Here is a 23,741-nt window from a genome sequence, read left to right on the forward strand (position 1 = left end):
CTAACATACTATATTATTTCGGCTCATCTCTGCAGCTAATTATCTAATTAGATATATTGTGGAACCTTCGGAGATTAGATTACCTATCAAACATGATAATAATTAGGTAGTAAACATTATACTCGTAATAAATATAAAACAAATGTAGTTCATGCAATTATATGTTCGCAAATGTCTTTATTGCATTAGTATCGAGTGGTCAATAAAACTAATTGAAATTGATTGTAACAAAGATTAACATGTGTCGGCTTTCATGTGTATATTAGTGTAAGTTGTTATATCGCAATAAGGATACATAACATGATTGTTGGCTTGTATATAGATGACTGTACGGAAATATATTACCTACGTGTTATTAAATGTAGATTTAGAAAATGTATTGCTTACGTAATATGCAAGTGGATTACTTTCTCGATCATTACTATGCGCGTATATTTTTTGCGTCTTTGATCTTTGTGATTTATCACATATTTTAGACTCCTATTTCATTTCATTTATTAGTTGTAACCATGGTATTACAGATGTTCTTAAAATTAAGTCAATACAATCATGGACCCTACTAGGGCGTAGCAACATTTTATGTCTACTTATTTCGAAGGCACTCTTATAAAATAGATCTATAAACAATAATAACAAATAGAATAGGTAATTAAAATCAAATATTTACAATATACTTGTGGCATCTACTTCTATGTTTTCAGATATGTTATAAAAGGTTAGCGAAATTAGTAAAAACAATAATTTCACTAATCTTTTTGTGTAAAAAATAACTATAAAAAGTAAATATTTGCAAAAATAAAATAGTAATTTACCTCCAAAATAATCTTTGAATATTTGTATAAGTAAATAAGATTCGCAAAGTATATTTGCGAAAATAAGTTATATCCATGGACAGGAAACAAAAGGACGCTGACCGATTGGCGCGCCCGCGCCTACATGACCAATTATTGGCAAATCATAAAGATATTGTCCTTCGATCAATACGGCTTGTATTTAATTAAGATATAAGGACTTCCTTCAGTTTCAAAATGAAACTACGGTTTTTAAGGCGGTATCTTAATAAGAACTTATATATAATTGATAATGAATAAATAATTACCAGGTGATTGCACTGACCAGCATTAATTATGTTTAGAACTTGCGTATTTAATAAATATGATTTATATGGCGTTATTCATAAACGCGTTACTGGCCCGAATTAGCTACGAATCGTTTGTCTTTATCTGTCATTTTGATTTATGTACCTATATGTAAGATTTTTATTCCTTATAAAACATAATTTAACTAAATCAGGCCCGTAAAGTTTTATAAATAAGGGGGTTAGTGTTTACAGTGTTTACAAAGTATTCAAGGCAAAAACTCTCCGCTCCTCTCCAGTTCCACAAAAAAAAGTCGCTAAAACAATTGGATCTTTCACCTCAAGTTTTTCGCCCTTCACGATCAAAATAGTAACACAAAGGATGCATTTTAAGAAACTAAGTATATATACTTCAAGTTCGTTTTTGCATTGAAGGAACCGTACGAGCTTACATTTAAGTACAATCTCATTATAGTGAGTACCTTAAGTTCGAATCATTACCATTTCGAGACATGTCGTCGCAAGATAGACAATCTTAAATGTTCAATTATGACGCTTATCTGCGTCATTAATTGTGATGACACATCATCGCGTCTTACCCTGCTTACAAATGCAGCATTTGGCAGCAGCTGTTGGTCATTTTAGTGGATATAGTAACTTAACAGCGGTTTAAATGTGCATATAGCAACGTGCACAAGGTTAGGTGCTAAAATTACCTTAATTTGAGGGGAATATCGTATATATTATATCTAACCGACTCGCTCGTGTAAACACGACCTTACTTATTGCAGATAAGTTTTACTTTGAAGCGATCAAGATGGCATCGATAAGTAAAATAAAGTGTGTAGGTACTACCTAAATATGTTATTAAATATTAAATTACACATCTACGTATCTTATAAATCCATTGCTATATTCTATACTCGATCAGAGTCTTGCACTTGGCCATAAATTAAATATGTTAAGTACATTTGTACATAAGTTTTGTAGGTTAGGGTAAGAGCTAGACCTGGAAGCGTTCCGAATTACCTAAAATACCTTTTTGTAAATGAATTTTAACACAAACAAAATCTCTTCTTAGGGCCTAAATTAAATATGTACTAACATACATATCTAGGTAACAAAACAAAACCGATTTGATCACAACATTTCCCGTGGTTCTCCGGGGTCAAACATTGGCTCCATTCAACAAACCCGTTGAAGAATCTAGTCTAACGAAGGTTAAACGCACGATTCGTAGTGGGCTACCAGGTGGCATTGTAACCAGTCCTCCCGTCCGCCTTGGCGAGGGACGCTCTGTATTCTCTACCTTTGTGATGAGATACATATATTTAGCACAGGCCGGGTCCTAACTAGGTCGTTTTTGCTGTTTCTCTTTCTATAACATAGAGATTCCATAAGTTATAGGCCTCTAGGCGGCTAGGTATTGAGAACAAGTTGTTCTCAATATAATTAAGTTAAATTAATTAATGTAATTTAATTATAAGAATGTTATTTCAATGCCTATCTGTTATATTAACGATACTAAACCTTGTTAATTTATATTCTGAAAATTTAATTCTGTATTTTAAAGATACATACCTATACAACTTACCTACACACATACACAAATACGTCTTAGGTACACCTAGGTACTTTTTTTAAACAACCACATGGTCGAAATTATGACCGTAAACTAGTATTTAATTTGAGAAAGAAATAAAAAAGCTAATTTAGTGTGGTAAAACAACACGCACGAAAACATCGATTCTCCACACGCTGTGTAATCCGTAACATGGTGTTTGTCCAGAACGTGACGACCGATCCTAATCCTAACGCAACGGATTACAAATATGAATACACACTCGCATTCACCTTATTTTGAAAGCTATAGAGTACTGATCTGTTTGATTGGATTAGATTTTTAAGTTAGCTTTTTAGTTATCTAGCAGTAACTTCAGCTATCTCGTATCTAATTTACAGTTCGCTGCAAATTAAGACTTTAGTTAAACCTAACAAAGCCTTATTTGCCTTGAGCACATGCTTGTAATAAGAACTTATGTCAATGAAAACTGTAGATCGTATCGAGATCTCCGACAATAGTCGATTCCCATATCCACCGATTACCGGCGAACTATTACGGTTTACGACGGTTTGATTGGCCCCGTGACTAACGATATGGGAGGACGGAACAGGTACGTCTTAAAAACTAAAACGATTTAAGATACCCATAAAAATTTAAGTCCCGTCCCTGTAATAGATAATTTAAAACCCAATACCAGTGTATAAATCACACCTGATGTGTTCTAGAGGGATTAAAGTTATTAGTATTATTTTGTGTTAACTAGATTTTTATATTTATTTATCCGCTTCCGTTCAATTTGTTTTGTAATAGTTAATTATTTTAAGTAAGTAAGTATTTATTTGCAAAGAATAAGTAGGTACAATAGTGTCTTAGGTGGTAAGTGACAATTGGTTGCTTATTCTGCTATTTGTACTATACAGGTTGTACTAGCATGCAAAAATCTTAAAACTAGAAACTACTACAAATCTGGCTGTATATCTTGAGAAAGGAAATCTTTTACATTGTAATAGCTTCATCAATTTATTTCTAAATCTATGTACAGGTAGTTCTCTTATAGTTTTAGGTAGTTTGTTAAAAAGTTTCATGCACATAACAAAACAGTGATTTGTGTATAATGCTGTCCTGGGAACACAGTCATGAACCAGCCTTCCAGGATCCCGTTGATTTCTAGTAGAGGCGCTTTCAGCTGTAGTAAATAAATACATATGCCTCTTTACAAACATGCAGATTTCCAAAAGCCGTTAAGATAACCTTTGACCATTCCTTTCACTGATTATCGGTATGTTATGAATGTTTAGCTAATGATAATCATAATTAGTATTGTTTTATCGCAGATAAAATGCTTTCGGGAGCTCTTGTTGAGTTTTAACTACTTTATTTATATCATTATATTACGACAAAGGAGATTTTTTTATAGCTTTCTCCTAACGTTACAAGAGAAAGAGTTTATCAGTATTTGTCACTCAAATGCATGTAAGACGTTTTGGTGTTACAGTCTACTTTATCACCCTAGAACGGTTAAAAAAAATGTACATATTTCCACCTTATGGCAATGGTATAATGTGGAAAAGTGTATAGATGTTCATGAACAAGGCGTGCGCTCGCGCATAATGGAGGGTGCGCTTGGTGCGCGGCCGATTCTTTTGATCGCCGCCGCCTTCCAGAAATCGGACAAATCCTAAGTACAATGGTATGGGTACGCGGCAACCGTTTCTTATACGAGATAGCGGCAAAGGGGTTTTGTTTGTACACATGTGTCTTTGCTCTATATTTAAACAGGTTTTTTTTTAGTTGTACATTTAGTTGCAAATTTACTATTGCTTGATCTGAGAGAGGTTTTTGAACGATACCTGCACGAGTGACCGCTGTGTGATTGCAGTAAAATAAGATTGCGCTTGCAGTTGCACGTTCCTAATAAAATGGTGAAATCGTAAATTTTATTTCGCTACCCATCGATTTCATAGATTGGAACCAACGGGACCCGACGGGTAAAGAGACCGCGAATACCTCTACACGTCATTACTGCCACCGCAAGATCTTGGACAATAGGCACCTTGAGGTACTTACCTATGTTCCTGAGGAATACCCAATTTCCTAGTTATGCTTATTAGTCATTTGGTGCAATTTCAACACAAATAGTAAATAAGTCTGAAGTGGCGTGGCGAATTGTGTTTGTTAGTGGGCTGTTAAATGTGTGTCGAGGCGTGGAAAATGGCAATTGTGAGTTCATCGTAATTCGGTTATACTTAAAAATTCTCTTTTTCATGCAGGCAAGTTGAAAACCTAATTTAAAGAAGAATAACTTTTGTGTGACTTGATACTCCTTTAGTAGAGATTTGTTTTTACTATAATATCTAAAGCAAAATTTACGCGTTTCGTGCAGATATAAAAGATTGCCAGAATATGTGGCGATTGAGTTAAATTGAAATTGATTAGGTGCGTCAAGATGACCGTATTTTATTTTCAAATATTCACAGAAAATCCTGCCTGTAAACGTTTAAGAATATTGATATTGCGATCAGTGGGTACCTAATCGCCAGGTCATCGAAACTGTTACTGTTGGAATAAATGTCATATACGAAGGAAAAAATGACCAAATCCAGTCCAGTGTCCAGAGCTGGAATCCATGGATGCATGCATGCATGGATGCATGGATGGTTCGATTCCAGCTCTGGACACTGGTAGTCCATTGAAATGGTACTGGAGGCTTTGGTCATTTTTTCCTTCGTATATGACATTTATTTCAGTTTATAGTTTAAATAGTAGTGTGTCTACTTGAAAAAACACAAATTAAAATATTTTCATAGAAAATAATTTAATTTGTTCTTAAGAGTGTTACTATTCGACCAATGTAAACTATATTAATGTGTGGTCTCTATTATTATACGCCCTTAAAATCAGGATTTGTAATCCAAAGGATGCAGTGCGCGCTCTCCGTTGGTAAGCCGAAAGGCGTATCCTATTTTTGTCTCCTACAGTTTACAATTTGTTGGACATGAGCTATTTATTTAATGTCCGCGTTGCTCCGGCGGCCTAATGATTATTGAGCCGCTTGAATATATCTCAACGACCTAAATATCACCGTCCATCTTTGTCCCGCCCCAAGCGAATAAAGAAGATAGGCTTATCGATCGAATTCTGTAACATTTCACGCTTTAAAAATAGTCTGTTTAGAAACTTGAAACTCTTAAGGGCAAAGGGTATTTGGAAATGTTGCTGAACTTTACTTGGCAAGTTAATTGCTCAGGAAACCGTAGCATTATCATAGTGGCTCAGATTAATCAGGCTTTATGGGAAGGAACGAGGCGGTGGGGCTTTGGCTGCGGCTGTTAAGTACTATTGCTATTATGTTAACCCATTTAAAATGATACTGTATCGTTAATGGTTTCGGCAGATGTCAAAGGAATTGGATAGTGAAATATGTCGTATTTTTGTCTGGATGGACAATTTAAGCGATTGTTTGAGACGGCGGTCCCAAAAAAGGCATGCTCTAGTATTCTACATTAAATTCCTAATGACAAAGACAGTCTTTCCTTTTTGAGTGCCGTTGCAGTGGTACTCCTGTGATTCCGGGACAGCTGAATCTTACATTTGAGCAGATAATTCCATAGACACTGTTTTGTCGCCAAAATAATTCATAGTTCTTTAAGCGTCACTTGCACCATTCCATTAACCCGGGGTCAACCGGTTAAACCTAACCCAGTGTCTAATTGTACTGGTATCCATAGTTACTCAAGGTTTAACCGGTTAACCCCGGGTCAGTGGGATGGTGCAAGTGGCCCTTAGACTGTTATTATGAAGGTAGAAAGAGTAGTAGTAGTAGTTAGTATGCAGGAGAAACGAGGAACAAAAGCAACAATGGTCAAACAAATCAGTTCCCATTAAGCAGGCTTCGCTAGCAAGGAGTGAAATTCACATTTGCGGAACTGGCCGGTCAATTGAGCCGGCGCGCGCGCCGGTGACGTCACGGCTGTCTATCCCGATCTAAATTATACGCTTACTGAGATATCGATCAGGCTTTAGCTATTTAAGGCATAACTTTCATTTGCGGTAGGATATATTTAATAAATTGGGAGTTAATTAAAAGGAAAAGCTATGGTAAGCATTTTTGAAGTTTGCAAATATTTTTAAATATCCTACAAACCTAATATTTTGTGAAAGAGTACGTGTTCTACTTTACTAAGTTTCTCAAGCGTGTAGTTAGGTATCTGTCTATTCGAATTTCTTGTACCATACCATACATTATAATCATGTGGTAAATACGAGTTGCACGTATTTTTTTGATCCTATCCAAGGTGTCTTTTTAATAATTACACCATATCATATTACTACTGTAATTCCCCTTTTCAATATAATGATCAACATCTCGTGTTAACTCGCAATTTTTCCGCGCTTCAGTGTTAATGTTGGTATAATAACGTATTGTTGCAGTAATTACGCAGGAATTAGCACTAGCGCTACCATCAACACTATTAACTGTCCATAGGTGGACTCTAATACCTTTGAAATAAGGTTTACGAATAGTTACCAGTGTGGAGGATGCGTCCTTCGCTGCACACAAGAAGGGTCACCGGTACCTTGACCACCGAATAGATTTTATCACTTTATCGTATCCAGACGTCGCGGAATATTTAATTGCTTTAATTATAATGCATGATAGTAATGACAGGATGAAAGGGCTGTGACGTTGAGTGGTTGAAGTGAATATGAACTTATGATGTTACTGAACTTTAAAGTGGGAGAGATAGGCACCGAGTAGGATTTTAATCCTGTGCTGTAGCGGAGATTAGTTTGATTTTCTTCTAGGTTTTAATTTTCCCGGGCCGGAAATAACATATTTGTTTTTTGTGTTTATACAAATAATATAAAGCGGCGGCCTTAGTGCCTCGCTTTTGCAGCCTCTCGCTCCACAACTCGAGCAAATTGTTTTTTACTTAGCACAAAAGACAAGGGCCTCGCGTGGGCCTCGCAAAGATCTGCCGCCAGGAGCTTCTCATCTCAATGGTTAAGGCCGCAGCAAATAATCTTATATGTATTAGATAAGAGTCTATAACTAAACGTGTGACTAAACAAGAGCTAGTTGAGAGCGAGAGCTGTGAGAACACATTAATTACAGGAACAATGACAACCGCGACAGATTAATGGTAAGTTCAGAATGGCGTAATTTTTGCATAACCCAACAGGAAAGCCCGAGAGCCGGAAGCGAATGAATGGAGACATGAGCGCGTTAACACATTTATTATGCTCTTGCGCACCTTACAAAGTTATTTTACGCACTTCCGACTTGCGGATGATTTACGTCCGACGTAGACATGATTTTGAGAAGCTTCTTGGAATGTAGTAGTGGAGAATTTTCTTTTAATTCGCTCTTTCTAGCGATGCCCAACTGTTCCGCTTCACCACCATGTAATGGTTAAGTAAGGATGACGGAAGTGTGAGAACTCAAAAGCAGACATTTATAAACAACAAGACATTCTTAACACACAACCAAACATAACTTGCTAGTTATGTCCTAGAATAAATCCTGGTTTATAAATGTCTGCTTAACCATAACATGGTGGTGGAGCAGAACTGTTCGGTCCCGCTAAAAAGAGGGAATTAAAAGAAAATTTGGGTGGCCTGGAAGCTGAAGACACAATTGCTATTCAACTTTCAGACGCTCACATACATATTAAATATATTAAACCGGGTCCCTCACGTATATTAAATAGATGATTGCTCGAAGTGTTTCAGGAGGATCTTCAACGTGGCGTTAGTGGTATGACGCAGACTGGGGGCTGAAGATGCTCCTCATTATGGAACGAGACATGTTCACAATCACCAATGTTCAATGTTGTGTGACAATCATCGAGAGTGACCCGGTTTAATATATTTAATATTTAAGACGCTCGTTCAATATTAATTGTGCTAAATGTGAGCTAGAGGTTTTAATTAGATGTATATCCTTCACATGACATCCAGTCAGAAGACATACTGAGGTGTTTAAGCGCCACCATATTGAGTTAAAAATTATGTAGTTTCAAGCAGCTTTGGAAGTCTCTATTTTATAATCAGTTTAACAGTCATAGCGTGTACTGGGGGAGGATGAATACCGGATGATGTTGATGTCTTTTTTTGGCTTAACTGCAGATGTGTGAGATATGTGAGATATCCGTCATGAAATGAATAGATCAATGTGTATATGCTCCAATATAATGTAAATGTCTGTTAAATTCTGTATTGTTTATGATAAAGTTTGTCATAAGGATTTACGACATGACTATAAGATATCGGCAGGGCCAGATAAGCCTAGAAGGGGTATGTTTTTGAACCTTTTCTTTAGGCAGGTAGATCTAGATGGCGCTGGGCGGACAGACAATTCCTTGCATTGCCTCTATGGACATTCCAGACCTGATACTGCAACTCATTTTTTAAAACAGTTATCGTTCAAATGCAATATTTTGGTATAGTTTTTGCAATATTTGGTACCCAAAACAGCACTAATTTTTAGTCTGAACTTCTTGAGGTTACAGGCTCTCTATCTTACTCATTTTAATCAGTATTTAGTAGCGAGTTTTTACCACTGGGTCTAAAACCACCCTTTCTTGTAATTGGGTTTAAAATACTACAACGAACGTGTACAGGTTGCTCAGTATGGCATAAGTGTCGTGACAAAAGTAAAAATCTCTAGAATATATTACATCCTCGACAAATCGAATCGCAATACCGTCTGTCGGACGCACCCCACGCAACGGCATCGCACGCGCAGCGACAGCAGCGCATCGTACGAATAGGAACACTTGCGCAAGCGGCTAAACTAAACCGGGTAACTCTTTATTACCTCTACGTTTCGCTGATAAATTGGGACGATACCCTTTAAAATAGCTTACGTACTTTATTGTGAAACTAAGGTTAAACGTCAAAATCTTTACCAGAATTAGGTATAACGCTATGATAATTTTGATTGACAGCTTAAAAAGGCTATTGTTTGTTTTTCAAATGAGAATCTTTACGATGAATTATGACGGTAGCTGGTCATTTACATATTTAAGGAGAAAAAACGATCGACAGATGAACGTTCTTTATAGTTGAAGAAGTAAATTTTCGGTGATCATAATATTCATAACGCAAGTTCTTTATGAGAGGGTTGAGTTTCAGAACAATATGAACATTAATCGGTCTTTCAAATGTGATTGATGCATTTCTGCCCTTAATCACATAAAACCAGTCTATTTCTAATTTCTGTTTGAGCACACCAACATTACGTTATCATGATCACATTTCCATTTGTGTTCCATAAAATTTAATTGAGAATTTGATCCCACCAAAACTAAACTGTTACGAATAACTTTACGAAAAACGTTCTGGTGGACTTAGAGATAACGCCGGTTTTGGATATGACCCCCATAGTTTTCCAACCTTTGATGAACTGGCGCCGGCGGGCCCCGCGGACCCCAGGGCCTAAGCTCCCACGGGGGAGCTGGAGTCACTACAAGACTACGCTTTAGATTTTCTGATAACTTACAGACTGAAGACGACGCCGAAGGTCTTGGATATGACCCCCATGGTCTTCTTCCAGCCCTTGACAAACTGGCGCCGGCGGGCCCCGCGGACCCCCCGGGCCTCCAGCTCTGCGTACCGGTTAATGTTGGCGACTGGATACCCTCATGTCCACAACACTACACTCACTTAGACGTCTTTTTCACCGTTACTTTTCAAATTGTCAGCAATCTTCAAAAAAAACTTCGCAATAAACTAGGATGCTTATCACGTTCGCTTTTAAAGTCAGTTACATTCGAGTTTTCTAAGTAATATAACACTGGGGTGCACGTTTCGGATCACAGTTCCTTATACAAATCGTCGGTTACGTTCGAAATTTTACGAAATAATCATAACACTGGGCGCATACGCAATGAAATCTAATTCTAAATGTTTATATCATTATTCAATTTAGACTATTATTTTAACTGAAGGAAGCTTAGTTCTCCATTTAAAAAGTTCGATGTCGTAAGTGTGCTATGCGCGCGGCGCGGAGACGTGCGTGCGGCGGCGCGGCTCGAGCAACACTGACTAGTGACTACACCGCGTAGCAGCTACGCCGTAGGGGCGGGCTTTTGCCGATGCTCCACTTTCAGGCTGATAATGTCTATGGGCTGAAAGCTTACGTCATACAGTTTATGAACAACTTTGTACTTACGGTATAATGGAAACGATTTTTTTAAACCTTCATTTTTGGGCTGCGTGCTTTTTACGATTGCGTTTGTTAGGAGCTTTGTAGGTTTGATGTACTTACAATGTAAAGTTTGGGAAGATTGACAATGTTATTTTGTTTTCACCTCAGCAGCTCGAACAAGCCTACTTTCGTCACTCCCTGGAGTGAGGAAAGTGCGACTTTCCTCACTCCAGGGAGTGAAACAATGTAGCTTTTTAATTTAGTGAAGGCCATGAACTTCATACTTTTATTACATTTTTTTTATGGTACGGTACGGTACGGTACGGTCCGGTCCGGTCCGGTCCGGTCCGGTCCGGTCCGGTCCGGTCCGGTCTCGTCTCGTCTCATATCGTATCGTATCTTATCGTATCGTACATATTATAATACTTTTTTTTTCTGTTTATTGTAATTCGAAATACATTTTAACCTTTAATATGTTCTCACTACTGAAGTGAAAAATTATGTGTGCAACACGAGAGCAAAGTTATTTTACATCTCGTGTTTTTGAGTCCCTCGCTACGCTCAAGATTCTACCTTAGAATCACTCGCTTCGCTCGTGATTCAATTATAGAATCTTTCGCTTTCTCGGAACTCAAAATAAACACTCGCAAGAAAAACCAACTTTCCTCTCTTGTTGCACAAATAACTATTGTTAGTTTCTATTGTTGTTGTTTTATATAATACTTCTTTCTTCTCCGCTAAAAAAATATGGTAAACTTAAAGAAAATACAATGCCTCAAAACTGATGTTTCTTTTACAATTGTATATTTTCGTGTTTTCATGAACATAATGTTATTTATATTTGTCAACAGGTTTTATCTCTATTTTGATTCTAATTTTGTCTAAGTATAAGGCTTAACTATTAAGCTACTTACTGCCCTGAATGCTTTCATAACAGAATTATTAAATTACTTTTTTAAAAATTTCATAAAACTGATCTGTTATAAATTCTTATGGCCATGACATGAATAGCATATCTAAAACAGTCAACGTTTGCAACATGTGGGTCTACCATAACAGTCCAGTATGCAGTAAGTAATAAACAACCAGAAATACCCCCATGCAGAACCCCCACTTGGAATTTATGCGTGTGCGATCTCTCGCATCGATTTATTTAAATCTACATTCTTTACAATTTATATAATTGATCTCTCACATTGATTTTTAACTTCAATTGCGTCTTGTAAGCAATTGTTACCGTAAAGTTGCGCCACAGGCATAGGCGAAAACTTTTAACACATTTCTATCAATGTAATTTACACCTTAAATTCGTAAAGGTAAGGTTAACTTTTGTTTATTAAGGTAATGCATGATGCGCACGCGATTGTTCCTGTTTTATGTATTGAGTACTGATCACATTTTAGACTCATGATGACTAGTATAAGTGTGAACTCAGGATCCATCAGAGGACATCGAAATCGTTATCTGCCTCTCTATCGCTCTTGTATATTCAAGCAACAGAGGCAGATAACTTTTTAAGATTTTTTTAAGTTGGCGGTAGGCCTTCTGAATTATAATATTTATAAGTAACTGGAAATCTTAGTAAAGGCCTTTAGCTATGATTCGCTAAGTTGCTTGCGTTGTCATTTAATGAAATGTTTGACAGAAAATTCTAAGCAATGACAGTTTTATATAATAATAAATCTGCCTTTGCACTGTAACCCACCGCAAATTTCGATAATCAAATTTCGTAGTATTTCTATATCACTCCAATATGGAGAGAGATCTTCAATTTTCGATAGCCGAGACGATTATTATCATGCGTTGTGAACACCGTGCCGTTACGAGCAATTTGCAAGTGCGCCCGCGTCGATGCGTCGCCCGCGGGTCGCGTGCGCCGTCCGTATGTCAACGCACCTGATTTACCCACTGGCTAACGTGTGGTTGAACAAGGGTTGTGTGGTTAACTTAAAGCACACGTTTAACCAGGTCATTAACCTTATCCTTAACCCTTAAATGCATAATGATGTATATATGCATCGTATATTTGATGGTCCGTGGCTCAATATGCAGCTATCCAAAATATTATTCCCTCAATCTATACAACATGACACATCTATTTCAATTTATTAAAAAGTTATACAAAAAATCATGCATTTAAGGGTTAAACTAATAATATAAAAATGTAAAAGAGAACGAACTGTAATTTCGTCATTAAAATACAATTTTTATTTTGAACTTTTTGTTGTTTGACAAAGCTTAGATTATAAGTACGAGTACGACCTTTGTCTGTTTATAGATTGAAAATAAAAGAAGAGCAATCCTCAACACAACGTCATAACTCATAACAAAACCTATACACGAAACTAAACCATTACTACAATGGACACAATTGACTGACCATTCTTTACAATTACTCCATCGATATAAAGTCTACTATAAGGTTATTACGTCGACTGCTCTTTGTATGTACGTACAACCATCTAGTCAATTACCCGACAAACAGTAATAGCTACAGACACCCACTCACAACTAAATTTAGCTGCAGTGAAAACTTGGTATAGGTTAGTGTTGATGTCACTGATTTCACGCCTGACTCACAATTGGTCTTTTCCGATCCGTGCCTTCATTCTAGTTATTATGTAAATGTACGATACTGACATTTGACGGAATATAATGTAAATATTAATATCTCTAGTGCGTGATGAATGTTATCGATGTAACGCAAGTGCATTAGCTGTATGATATGCTGGTATGAAGAAGTATGATTTTATGGTTAGTTTAGGAAGACTCCTATTATAAATAAACATGTATATGAAAACTAATTGTAGAGAGGCGGTCTATGTATATGATAAATATTGTACAATTATTGAACTATGACTTTCAGAAATTGATGATCATGGTTGCAATTGGCACTATGCAAACTTTGCTAGAATCATGATTGTTAAAAGAAAACTATAATTGAGTAATTACAACATTTTTTTATAAATCTGGAGCATGACTGATATAACATCTATTTTATTTTGTTATTTTAGTTACACAAAATAATAAAAATGTATTTGTCAGTACGTCCAATTATAATCGAATCCCCTCTAGTAATTGTGACCTTCATTTGTGCAATTAAATATTTAATGAAATAGACATTAGTTACTAGTAATTATGGGTAGAAAAACTAGATGTAAATAGAGCCTTGGCATCTCCGCGGTGTCGGGAACACGGCAACAGCGAATTAAAGACACGCAGCTCTCCAAACTACGCAAATAACCATTTTCTAACCTCAAGGGATGTATCTGTGTTATTAATATACGAACTTTGGGCGGGGCACAGAAGAAAAACAAAAAAAGTTAAAGTAAGAATGAAATAAGTGTGAACCAGTTTATTATCAACGATTATTATCTTAATTAAACTTAGTTAAACGACAAATAGCGTTTTGACCAAGTTACCTATATATGTAATAACATAATAAGGTTCCTTGATCCATTCAAATTGTACGGAATTGGCGATTTGTTGTACGGAAGATAGATAGATAAATAAATTATATCACAAGGGTGTTGAATAACTAAACAATATATGTATAAATAAGTTCAAATTACAATCTACGTGCCCATAGGACAGTCTCAGCTAATCTAATGAAGAGCGACCTTCTATCTCTATTGCTTAAAAAGAGCCAACGGCACAGATATGAAAAATTTAATTGTAAGCTACGAAATAAAATTAATTTCTCATTTTAATTTTTTCATTAAAATTGTACATTGAAGGGGCCCACTGACTATCAGTCCGCCGGACGATATCGGCCTGTCAGTTAGAACAAAAATTTGACAGTTCCGAACAACTGACAGGCCGATATCGTCCGGCGGACTGATAGTCAGTGGGCCCCTTAACTCTGCTTTGTGTCTTGGATCAGAATTCGTCAAAACGCTTATGATATGACGGATCACTAAAAAAGGAAGAAGCAACGAAATGTCAAACTCATTTTGAGGCTAACTGTGGGTACCTAAAATATAAATGCATGAAAAGGGAATACAAGAATCTCAAATCAACCTTTCAATGGCAACAAGATCATAAGGTATCACGTACGTGTACAAAAAAACTGTAAGCGTTTTGGCGTTTGCTACGATGACTGCAACATGAAAAGTTGATAATGAATACAAAGTACATGACGTACAGCTACGGAAAATTAATGGTTCCTAGTCACTTGTCCCTAGAGACAAGTAGAAAAGACTCGTGTGAACGTAATAGCTATACTATCCACAGGGACTACGGCTACCACAAACGAAAAAGGCAGTATGTTAGCACGATTGTCCAAGAGACAAAACTTTTCGAACTGTAGAATAGGTAAGTTGTCCGTTTACACGCAAACTTCAAAAGTAGGTAGCAACTGTTTCCAAGTCTAGTGTTTCCAAGTACAGGCTACATTATAGTTCATTATACGTGCTTCAAACATGATATTACATCACTAGAGTAGTAAAGTTATTATTATGTCACTTCCTTTCCATTTTTACACGCTTTCCACGGGTCTAGGGCCTTCATTTTTGCATTATACAAATGCAGTCGTCATTGATGCTTTTGTTTGCCTTCGTGGCATTTGGGGCAAACTGTGTAATGCTACTTATAAGCATTGTATAATAAAACATTAATTCACACGCTAATAGAATTATGTAATTTTAACAATAATAGTTATTTGTTATACAAGGGTGCAAAGTTGTATTTTACCCGCGAGTGTTTCAACACTATAGCGAGGAAAGTGCAACATCCACAGGTTTAGATCATCTTCATCACTGGAATCATTATTTTTTTTACGATAATACGATATACGATAGAAAACTCTGTCTGGAAGTTGTGTATTTTTACGTGTCGGAGTCGGTGAGAAAAATTTTGTTGACAATGTTGACATTTCTGACGATGCGTTTTGAAATTGCATCGAATCAACTTGTGCGTTCAGAATTAAATTCAACATCATTTATGAAAAACAAATGTTTCTTATGGAATTTAAGGTTTATGACTTAAAACCATTAAATAAAGCTAAATTTGGTATTTTTTTATTAAATTCTCAAACCATTTATTTAATGATAATTAATATCGAACGAACTATTATTATTAGCGTTTTACGTTTTGTTATCTGTCAAAAGCTACTTAAACACGCTCCATCCAAGGTAAAATTACTTTCCCCACTAGTGGATAAAATGCGTTTTTCCCCGCTTGTTTTAAAGGATAAGAGACTGCTTTCCGAGCTAGTGAGGGGAAAAATCATTTATACTAGTTATCTGCAGATACGTGTTTTTATTTCACAACAAACACACCATTTGTTGATGTACCTCCATTCGACATTTTATGTAGTTTGCTGGCGAGAGTGACATCGTCACACTTTACATACTCGTAAGTGGCTTTACGCTCTTCATCCCAAGTGTTATTACAAAAATCGGATTATAATTCATAATTCCGCTCAAAAAACTAAACGATGCTATTGTTATAAACAATATGTAATAGTTGCAACATGATGTCATCTATTGACTGTTGCTGGCAGTTGGCACTATACTACAACTAAAACACGCCTGTCCGTAACACGTGTGCTCGGTGACCTAAATACGAACCCACATCTCATCCATTCAGTAAGGGTAACTAAACTACTGTTGAAACGCGAAAGAACATACGTCGCATAAAAGTCAGATATCTGTATGTCTTTTTAAAATACTGGTATGCTGAAAGATATCCTTCAAAGCATGTATGCAGATAGATCCATGGATAAAAGATAATGCGCTTTCAAAGGCAGCGGGCCACATTCGGGTCAACGAAAACCATTTTCCAGTATTTTTAGCCGTGATCGATAGTTCATCCGTTGTGTCAGGCAGGTTTGTGAGGTTTGTTTGTAGTGACAGTTTTGGAATAGAAAATGTTACGATATCAATAAGCATGGGAGCATTGATCTTCTCACGCAAGGTTGATTTGTATAGAAAAATGATATTGCATGAATAACTCTCTTAATATTCACTACACAGATTAACATCTCGTAGTAACCTTATTGCATTTTTGTCGAGAACGATTTTTCCTGCTCTATTTAGCGTGACCGAGTTTTGACCACACCAGTTTTGACTACCAAAACATACGAAAGGTTAAATATCTACGTTTGTATGGAATGTGCTGTTACTGTTAGGTATAATATAGCTAGTCGTTATACTATTTGGTTAAAGCAATGCATCTTCAAATACATTGATCTAATTTGAGATAAATTAATTATAGAAATCTACCAAATCGAGTCAAGACTTAACAATGAGTTTGACATCTGCATGGACATCAGATAAGCTTAAATGGTGTTAAAATTGGCCATGTGTGAATGCCACTAGGGCAGGTTTAGAAATTATTGACAGCTTTAACTGTCATATTTAGTGTCCAAGGTGATCGTTTATGTTTAGTAAAACAATTTTACTTCAAGGTTACTTCCGGACTATTCGTTTTTACAACATAATGTGGAGCTAATGTCGCTAGGCGTTAACACTCTTCACTTAAAAAGACTTAACTTTCATTTGGATGTATACGTTTTTAGACAATTTGTTTATGATGAAAATTGTACATTTTACCGCATAGCGTGTGACTAATTAACCGAAGTGTGTGATTATTTATGCATTTGAAAAGTGGACAATATCAATTAGCATTAAAATAAATGCGACCAACAGAGCGACAGACGTGACGAAAATCGTCGGCTTGGAAACATTTAAATTTGTTTCCAATTAAACAATTACAATCACGGTTTGTCAAACGTAACAACGGTCGTTATTTGGCTTTGATAAACAAAAACATGAGCTTTATAGAAAGCGCGCCGCCGCGACGCGTCGCAGAGTGCTTGGCAGTAGCAACAGTATCCTGAGTGTGATAGCGGGTAGGCTCGATAGTCGCTATATGCAGCACTGGTCGAGCCTGCATCGTTCCCTAGCTAAGTATGTATTGTAGTTGTAGATATCTAGTAAGTTAAGTAATAATTAATTGTATCTAACATAGTTTTAAGTTCCTGCATGTTCGACTAACCTGTTATGGATTTCTGTGGTCCGAAATAAATGATTTTTATTATTTATTTATTATAGGTATCGTTACCAGGACGTGGACATCACTACATAGTATAAAGCAAAGTCGCTTTCAGCTGTCTGTCTGTCTGTCCCTATGTATTAGATTTTTAAAACTGCGCAACGGATTTTGATGCGGTTTTCATTCTAACAATAGAGTAATTCTTGAGGAAGGTTTTAGTGTATAATTTGTTAAGGTTTTGTATAACCCGTGCCAAAGATAAATATAACTCCGTAATAGATGGATACAGTCTAAGGAAAAAACGTGCCTCGAAAATCAAGAAAATTTGATTCTCGTTCAGAGGGCGCTACTAGTTTTGGCCTACAGTCGTATAGATGGCGTTGACGGTTTCGTTTGTTATTTAACAATTTTAACGCATATCAGTGAAAGAACATGGGTCAAAATCATCAAAATAATTAATGCAAATAAAAAAAATAATTTATCTATATTTAAATACATTATATCGTATTTTTACAAATCTTCAATTTTAGTTTTAAAGTGTGTCGACAGATGGCAGTGAATTTACTGGGGTTACAAAATTTACTATGACAGTACCGCTCTAGTATAAGTTACTCTATGCCCGTGCGAAGCCGGGGCGGGTCGCTAAAATATATAGCGGGATATTGCAATCAGGCGTCCTTTCCTCTGAGGCGGAGCTGAGAGGAGACGTGCGAGAATCAACCAACAGCATTGGTTGTCTGCTCCGCTCCGCTGGATTACAAACAATGCTATATGATTGATTCTCGTACGTCTCCTCTCGTCTCTGCTAATATCTGCCTCAGTGGAAAGCCAGCCTTAGTGTCCTTTTTCGTACCGATAGCAAGTTTAGCAGCTAAAAGCAAGATTGGCCAAAAGTTTCTCCAAGGTAATTTAGTTTCAAATTCGTGTACTTAAATTATATTCAGTCATACGTTTATTTACTACGATTTTTGCAATTAATACTCTACCAGTGTGTGAGTGTGTAATCATTATTTCACCTCAACTCTCTGCCAAAAGCTATACTTATAAATTTTATGGAATACCTATAGAGTCTGTCTATTCGAGAGAGTTTAGCTTCAAGCTATTTTTGCACTGACTTGATCAGAACAAACTGAGGGAGTGTAATGACACTAATGTCATATTTCCATAGAAATTTGACATTAATCATGACATTTCCGTACTTTGTCATTGCAAATGTCAGCAGTTAGCTTAAAAATTCTGTAAACTGTAGATGTAGATAGACCTTTTTGTCTGTCGATTAAACTACACGAATAAAGGGTCACTTTAGTTTAGATTAGACTAATAAACGATGAGTGTACAATACAATTAATATGTTATCTTTAGTAATCGATACATGAAAAACAAAGCCACTCCCGTCCTTCGTATGCAACAGCTGTCACCTTGTAGCGACAATATTTATGTTACGAATTAACTAACACTGAGTGAATCACATTGCGTTATGCACGAATGACCTCAAATGTACTTCGATTTGTAGGGTACGATACGATTTTAACGATACGGTTTTGTAAGATTTTATTGTTGTCTGATTGTTTCTCTATCATACATCATGAATACCTTTCCATTATGGCGGTCAATTCACCTGATGAGAAAAGACTATTATTATTACTCTTGGGTTAACGAGAAGGTTCACGGCAGACCTACCTCGAAGGAGATGGCGGCACGATTTTGACGTCTTTCGGAAAGATTGGCCTAATATTGCCATAGAACGAAACGCGTGGAAGAAAGAGGGAGGCCTTTGCCCAGCAGTGGGACCTGTGGGACACAACAGGTTAACAAATAAATAAATAATAACGAGAATAATAAATTATTGACCTCGATGCGAAATCCATACAATTATTGACCTTATTTAGTCGCAGAAGTACGCAGGTGAAGTTGTCATAGCAATCTGCACACGGCTATAGGTACAAGGTGTACTCAAGAACAATGAAAATGGATACAGTGCGTAATTCATACAGCTTTTCTATCCAAAGTATACATTCATTACGCTATGTGTATGGCAAAGCTCGATGCATAATATTTTTAACTCTTTTCTTTACAGTTAAGTTGTATATGTACAAAACTTATAATCTTCAAAAAAAAAAACGTTAGTAGCTACAAATGTTTACTTGAAACTTATTCCGCCATACAATAGGTTTTGTTGTTATAATAACTATACAGTTAATAACATATATGACTCATTTTGATCAAACCACTACCATCAGAGTGGTCTATGCTATCATCTTCTATTTCTATTTCAGTGACGTAGATTAAACAATCATTTTAATTGATATTTTAAGCCTGAGTCAAGCTCGCTTGCTTGTTTTTAATTGGTTGCATGTCTAGACAATGTCCAATTGAGTTATTTCGAGCTTCAAGTTTTCTATTTGATTAAATATTTTTAATTATGCTTGGATGCGAACAATAAATATTTGATATTATACAATATTGAAATATCGATACACGCAGGTCTGTTCGTATTGTAAGATAAGGTTAAGCAGGGTAACTGCAGATATAGGGTAAATTACTACTATAGGAATAGGTCAAGGGTAAAGTCCCACTATAGAGGGAGCACTTTCCTATGAACATACACTGTAGCATTTGCTACCATATTGGAGTATGTACAGTCAGCTGCAGAGAGGTGACCCCCCCTGCATAGAAATTTGTTTGCAGGGGGGTCACCTCTCTCTGCAGCTGACTGTACTTAGTTATACTTGTCCCGCAATTGCCCCGACTGACCTTTCTAATGATATTCGTTGCCATCCCCGGAACAATGACAACAATATGTAATTAAATCACGCTTCGCCACAGCAAACCATAGTTTGTCATACATTATATACGCAGGCACCTCATGAGACTCAATGTACATCGTTGCAATCAAATTAGGACCTTTCATGGACCAAATAAAGTAGCATTTCTTTTGTTTCATTGCCTTTTAAAACAAACAAACTTCGTTCCAATTTACTTATAAAACAAGGTTCAAATTAAAAATTGGAAAACTTTGTATGGTGGCGAACTAACGAGACCCAACGAACTGTGCATCCTTTTTAAGGCTCACTTAGTCACTATTCCATTTAACCCACACAATGCAAGCTTCGATAATAAAGTACTCATACAAATAAGGCAAACATTAAGTGGATGTAATTTAGGATACGAACCTTGATAAGTAAACTTTCAAATTTAAACTTTCTGATTAAAACAAAGTCGTAATTTCTTGGCGGATTTTTGGTGATTTCAATTTCATTCGACTTTGATGAAATATATTTAACATATAATCGACGGATTACGTTGTTCTTTGACCTGAATTCCTATATTTATTTTGACAGAAAGACAACAAAAGACTCGCAACATTTTTTCACGCTGCGCTCGTTAAATTATATTTTTATCGTAATAATTTCTGTGAAACATCTGTATTCTGATATCGAAACCCGTAAAACAATAGGCAGTTATTGTTTTGATAAATCTATGTTTGTGATGGATGTGTGTAGCGCGTATTTAATTAAACTGAGGAGGAACATACACGATTATACGGGTAGGTATGTAACACCAGGGCGCGTAGCCAACGTGCCAATCGTTAACGCTCCGTAGCGTATCGTAGTTCGTCTCTCTCTATCACTCTGAATTCGGAGCTTTTTTACCTCTGGCGGATAATTTGCGGAGCCTAAATCAAATCGGAGAATTTTGGATCTTCCGCGGAACACAAGTGGAAAGGTACGTAGTACCATGGTATTACAGTAAGGTTTATTAATATTAATTCAAAATTATACTTCCAAAAAACTAGTTATTTAAGTTTTACTTTGCTTTTTCCATGTTAAGGTCTGGCGGAGCCTAGTATATATTTGGAGATTTTTGCGGACGAGATCGGAGCCAATCAAAATCCGGAGCTGGCAACACTGCTATCACTCTTCAACACTAGTGCGACAGTGACAGTTGTGTGTGTTTCGTTCGCTACGGAGCGTTAAGAAATAAGGATTGCACGTTTGGCTACGCACCCTGTGGAGCATCAGTATTCTGACATGGAACCATCTTAGAAACAATATAGATGAATTGTTAGCTATTGAATTGATTATCTTTGGTTGATAGTTTTGAAATTCAATCACGTTTTGTAGAGGGTACAAATAACAACACCTGCCGATCTAGTAAATAGTATAACTTAAATTGTTATTTAGGAATAGTCATTTGCTTGGACTTGAACTGTTTAATATACCTCATTTGATACACAAGACTACTTCGTCTTTACTTGGGTTGCCTACAGCCCTCATCATCATTCGCTTGCCCTTGTCCCATTCACTTGGGGTCGGCGCAGCATGTCTTTTTCTTCCATACATCTCTGTCACCCGTCATCTCATCATTCACTTGCGTTAGTTTCATATCATCTTTCACACAGTCCATCCACCTTTTCCTCGGTTTTCCTCTCCTCGTACTTCCCTCCATACATTACCTCCATACAGCACTACATACAATTAAAATTAAAACAAAATAGCAGTTAGTTTTCTACTTGAAACGTAACCGAAACACGGAATCATAAGTGACATGCTCACATGTACATATGTACATGATGTAATTTTGGAGAAAGACAAGAGTGAAAAAATTATTCCTATAAAAACCTTTATAACTTTACAGTTTCCACTACAAAAAATTAATCATGTAACATAGAAAGATAAGAACAGCGCGGGTGATGTGTGCAGCCTATCCTAACTCCTAATCGGCAGACGGTCGACCGCGTAACAGGAATGATGCACAGTCAATCGCACATGCCACAGGAACACCTCTGTGCCTTAATATACCTAGTCGGCTCATAAGTTCTGTCATATACATAGTATCAAATAAAATCAAAAGTTTAAGTTTATTCCGTATAATTTGTACAGCGTTTGAAAGCTTATAAACTAGAGAATCTAAATGTATAACATTTATTCAAAATGACCGCCATAATTATCTACACAGGCTTGAAGTCTTCGTGGCCAGTCGTCAATGGATTCACGCACCACTTTCATGTCGATATTGGCCACTGCCGTAGCAAGAGATTTTTTCAGCGAGTCTAGATTTGCATGAGGTTTTGAGCACACCTTTTCCTCTAAATACTGCCATATTTTATAGTGTAAAGGATTAAGATCTGGGCTAGAGGAGGGCCAATCTTCATGCCGTATAAAGTCGATTTTATTGGAGGCGAGCCAGGCTTGTGTAGACTTTGCCTTATGGGCTGGAGCAGAGTCCTGCTGGAAAACCCAATGCTGGTTTAGAAACATCGTATGGGATAGTGGTTTCACAATATTAGTCAACACCGTGTCTTGGTACACTTTGGCACTAGTTTTTACTCCTTTCTCACAAAAATGCATACTAGTGACGCCCGCATAAGAAACTCCCAGCCAAACCATCACAGATGAAGGGTGATGACCTCTTTGAATACGGGGAATGCTATTAGACGCTTCTTTACTATTGCGAGCGTACACTCTATCATTTTGTTTATTACAGTTTTCTTCTATGTCAAAAATTTTCTCGTCCGAAAACAGTATACAACGGTGCTTATTTTTAGCGTACTTCTTCAATAAAGCTTTAGATCTTTTAAGCCTTAAAGCTTTAAGCCGACCATTGAGAAGATGGCCAGTTTTTCGTTTATAAGCACGAAGTCTCAGGTCTTGATTAAGCACTCTTTTCACCGTGTTTTTGCTCAAACCCATCTGGAGGGCCATAACTTTTTGTTTCCTAGCGGGATTTCTGGCAATGCGTGCCCTAATTGCTTGTACAACCGCTGGAGTCCTAGCTGTACGCGGACGACCGCTTCTTTTCTTGTCATTTAAACTAGAGACCTCACTGTATCTTTCTATGGTACGATACACAAATCTTAGAGAGAATTTTAAATTTTCAAGTAGCTTAAAAATTTTAGTCGGCGAGTGACCACAACGATATAGTGCAATTATTGCGGTACGGCTATCTTT

The 23,741-nt window shown here is 36.7% G+C and overlaps 1 protein-coding gene across 10 annotated transcripts in view; it reads right to left on the bottom strand.

Moving 5' to 3' along the window:
- Positions 1–23,741, bottom strand: part of LOC134741972 (E3 ubiquitin-protein ligase HECW2) — a 143,880-nt gene that overhangs the window by 20,961 nt on the left and 99,178 nt on the right. The window contains exon 1 of one of the 10 annotated variants that reach the window (XM_063674878.1): positions 10,147–10,349. The exons of the other annotated variants lie outside the window; for them this stretch is intronic. Coding sequence (XP_063530948.1) covers positions 10,147–10,187 — 41 coding nt within the window. The 5' untranslated portion in view covers positions 10,188–10,349. Of the gene's footprint in view, positions 1–10,146; positions 10,350–23,741 lie in introns of those variants that run through there. 10 annotated transcript variants of the gene reach the window in all.

Source organism: Cydia strobilella, chromosome 6, assembly GCF_947568885.1.
Source record: "Cydia strobilella chromosome 6, ilCydStro3.1, whole genome shotgun sequence".
In the NCBI taxonomy this organism is placed as follows: domain Eukaryota; kingdom Metazoa; phylum Arthropoda; class Insecta; order Lepidoptera; family Tortricidae; genus Cydia; species Cydia strobilella.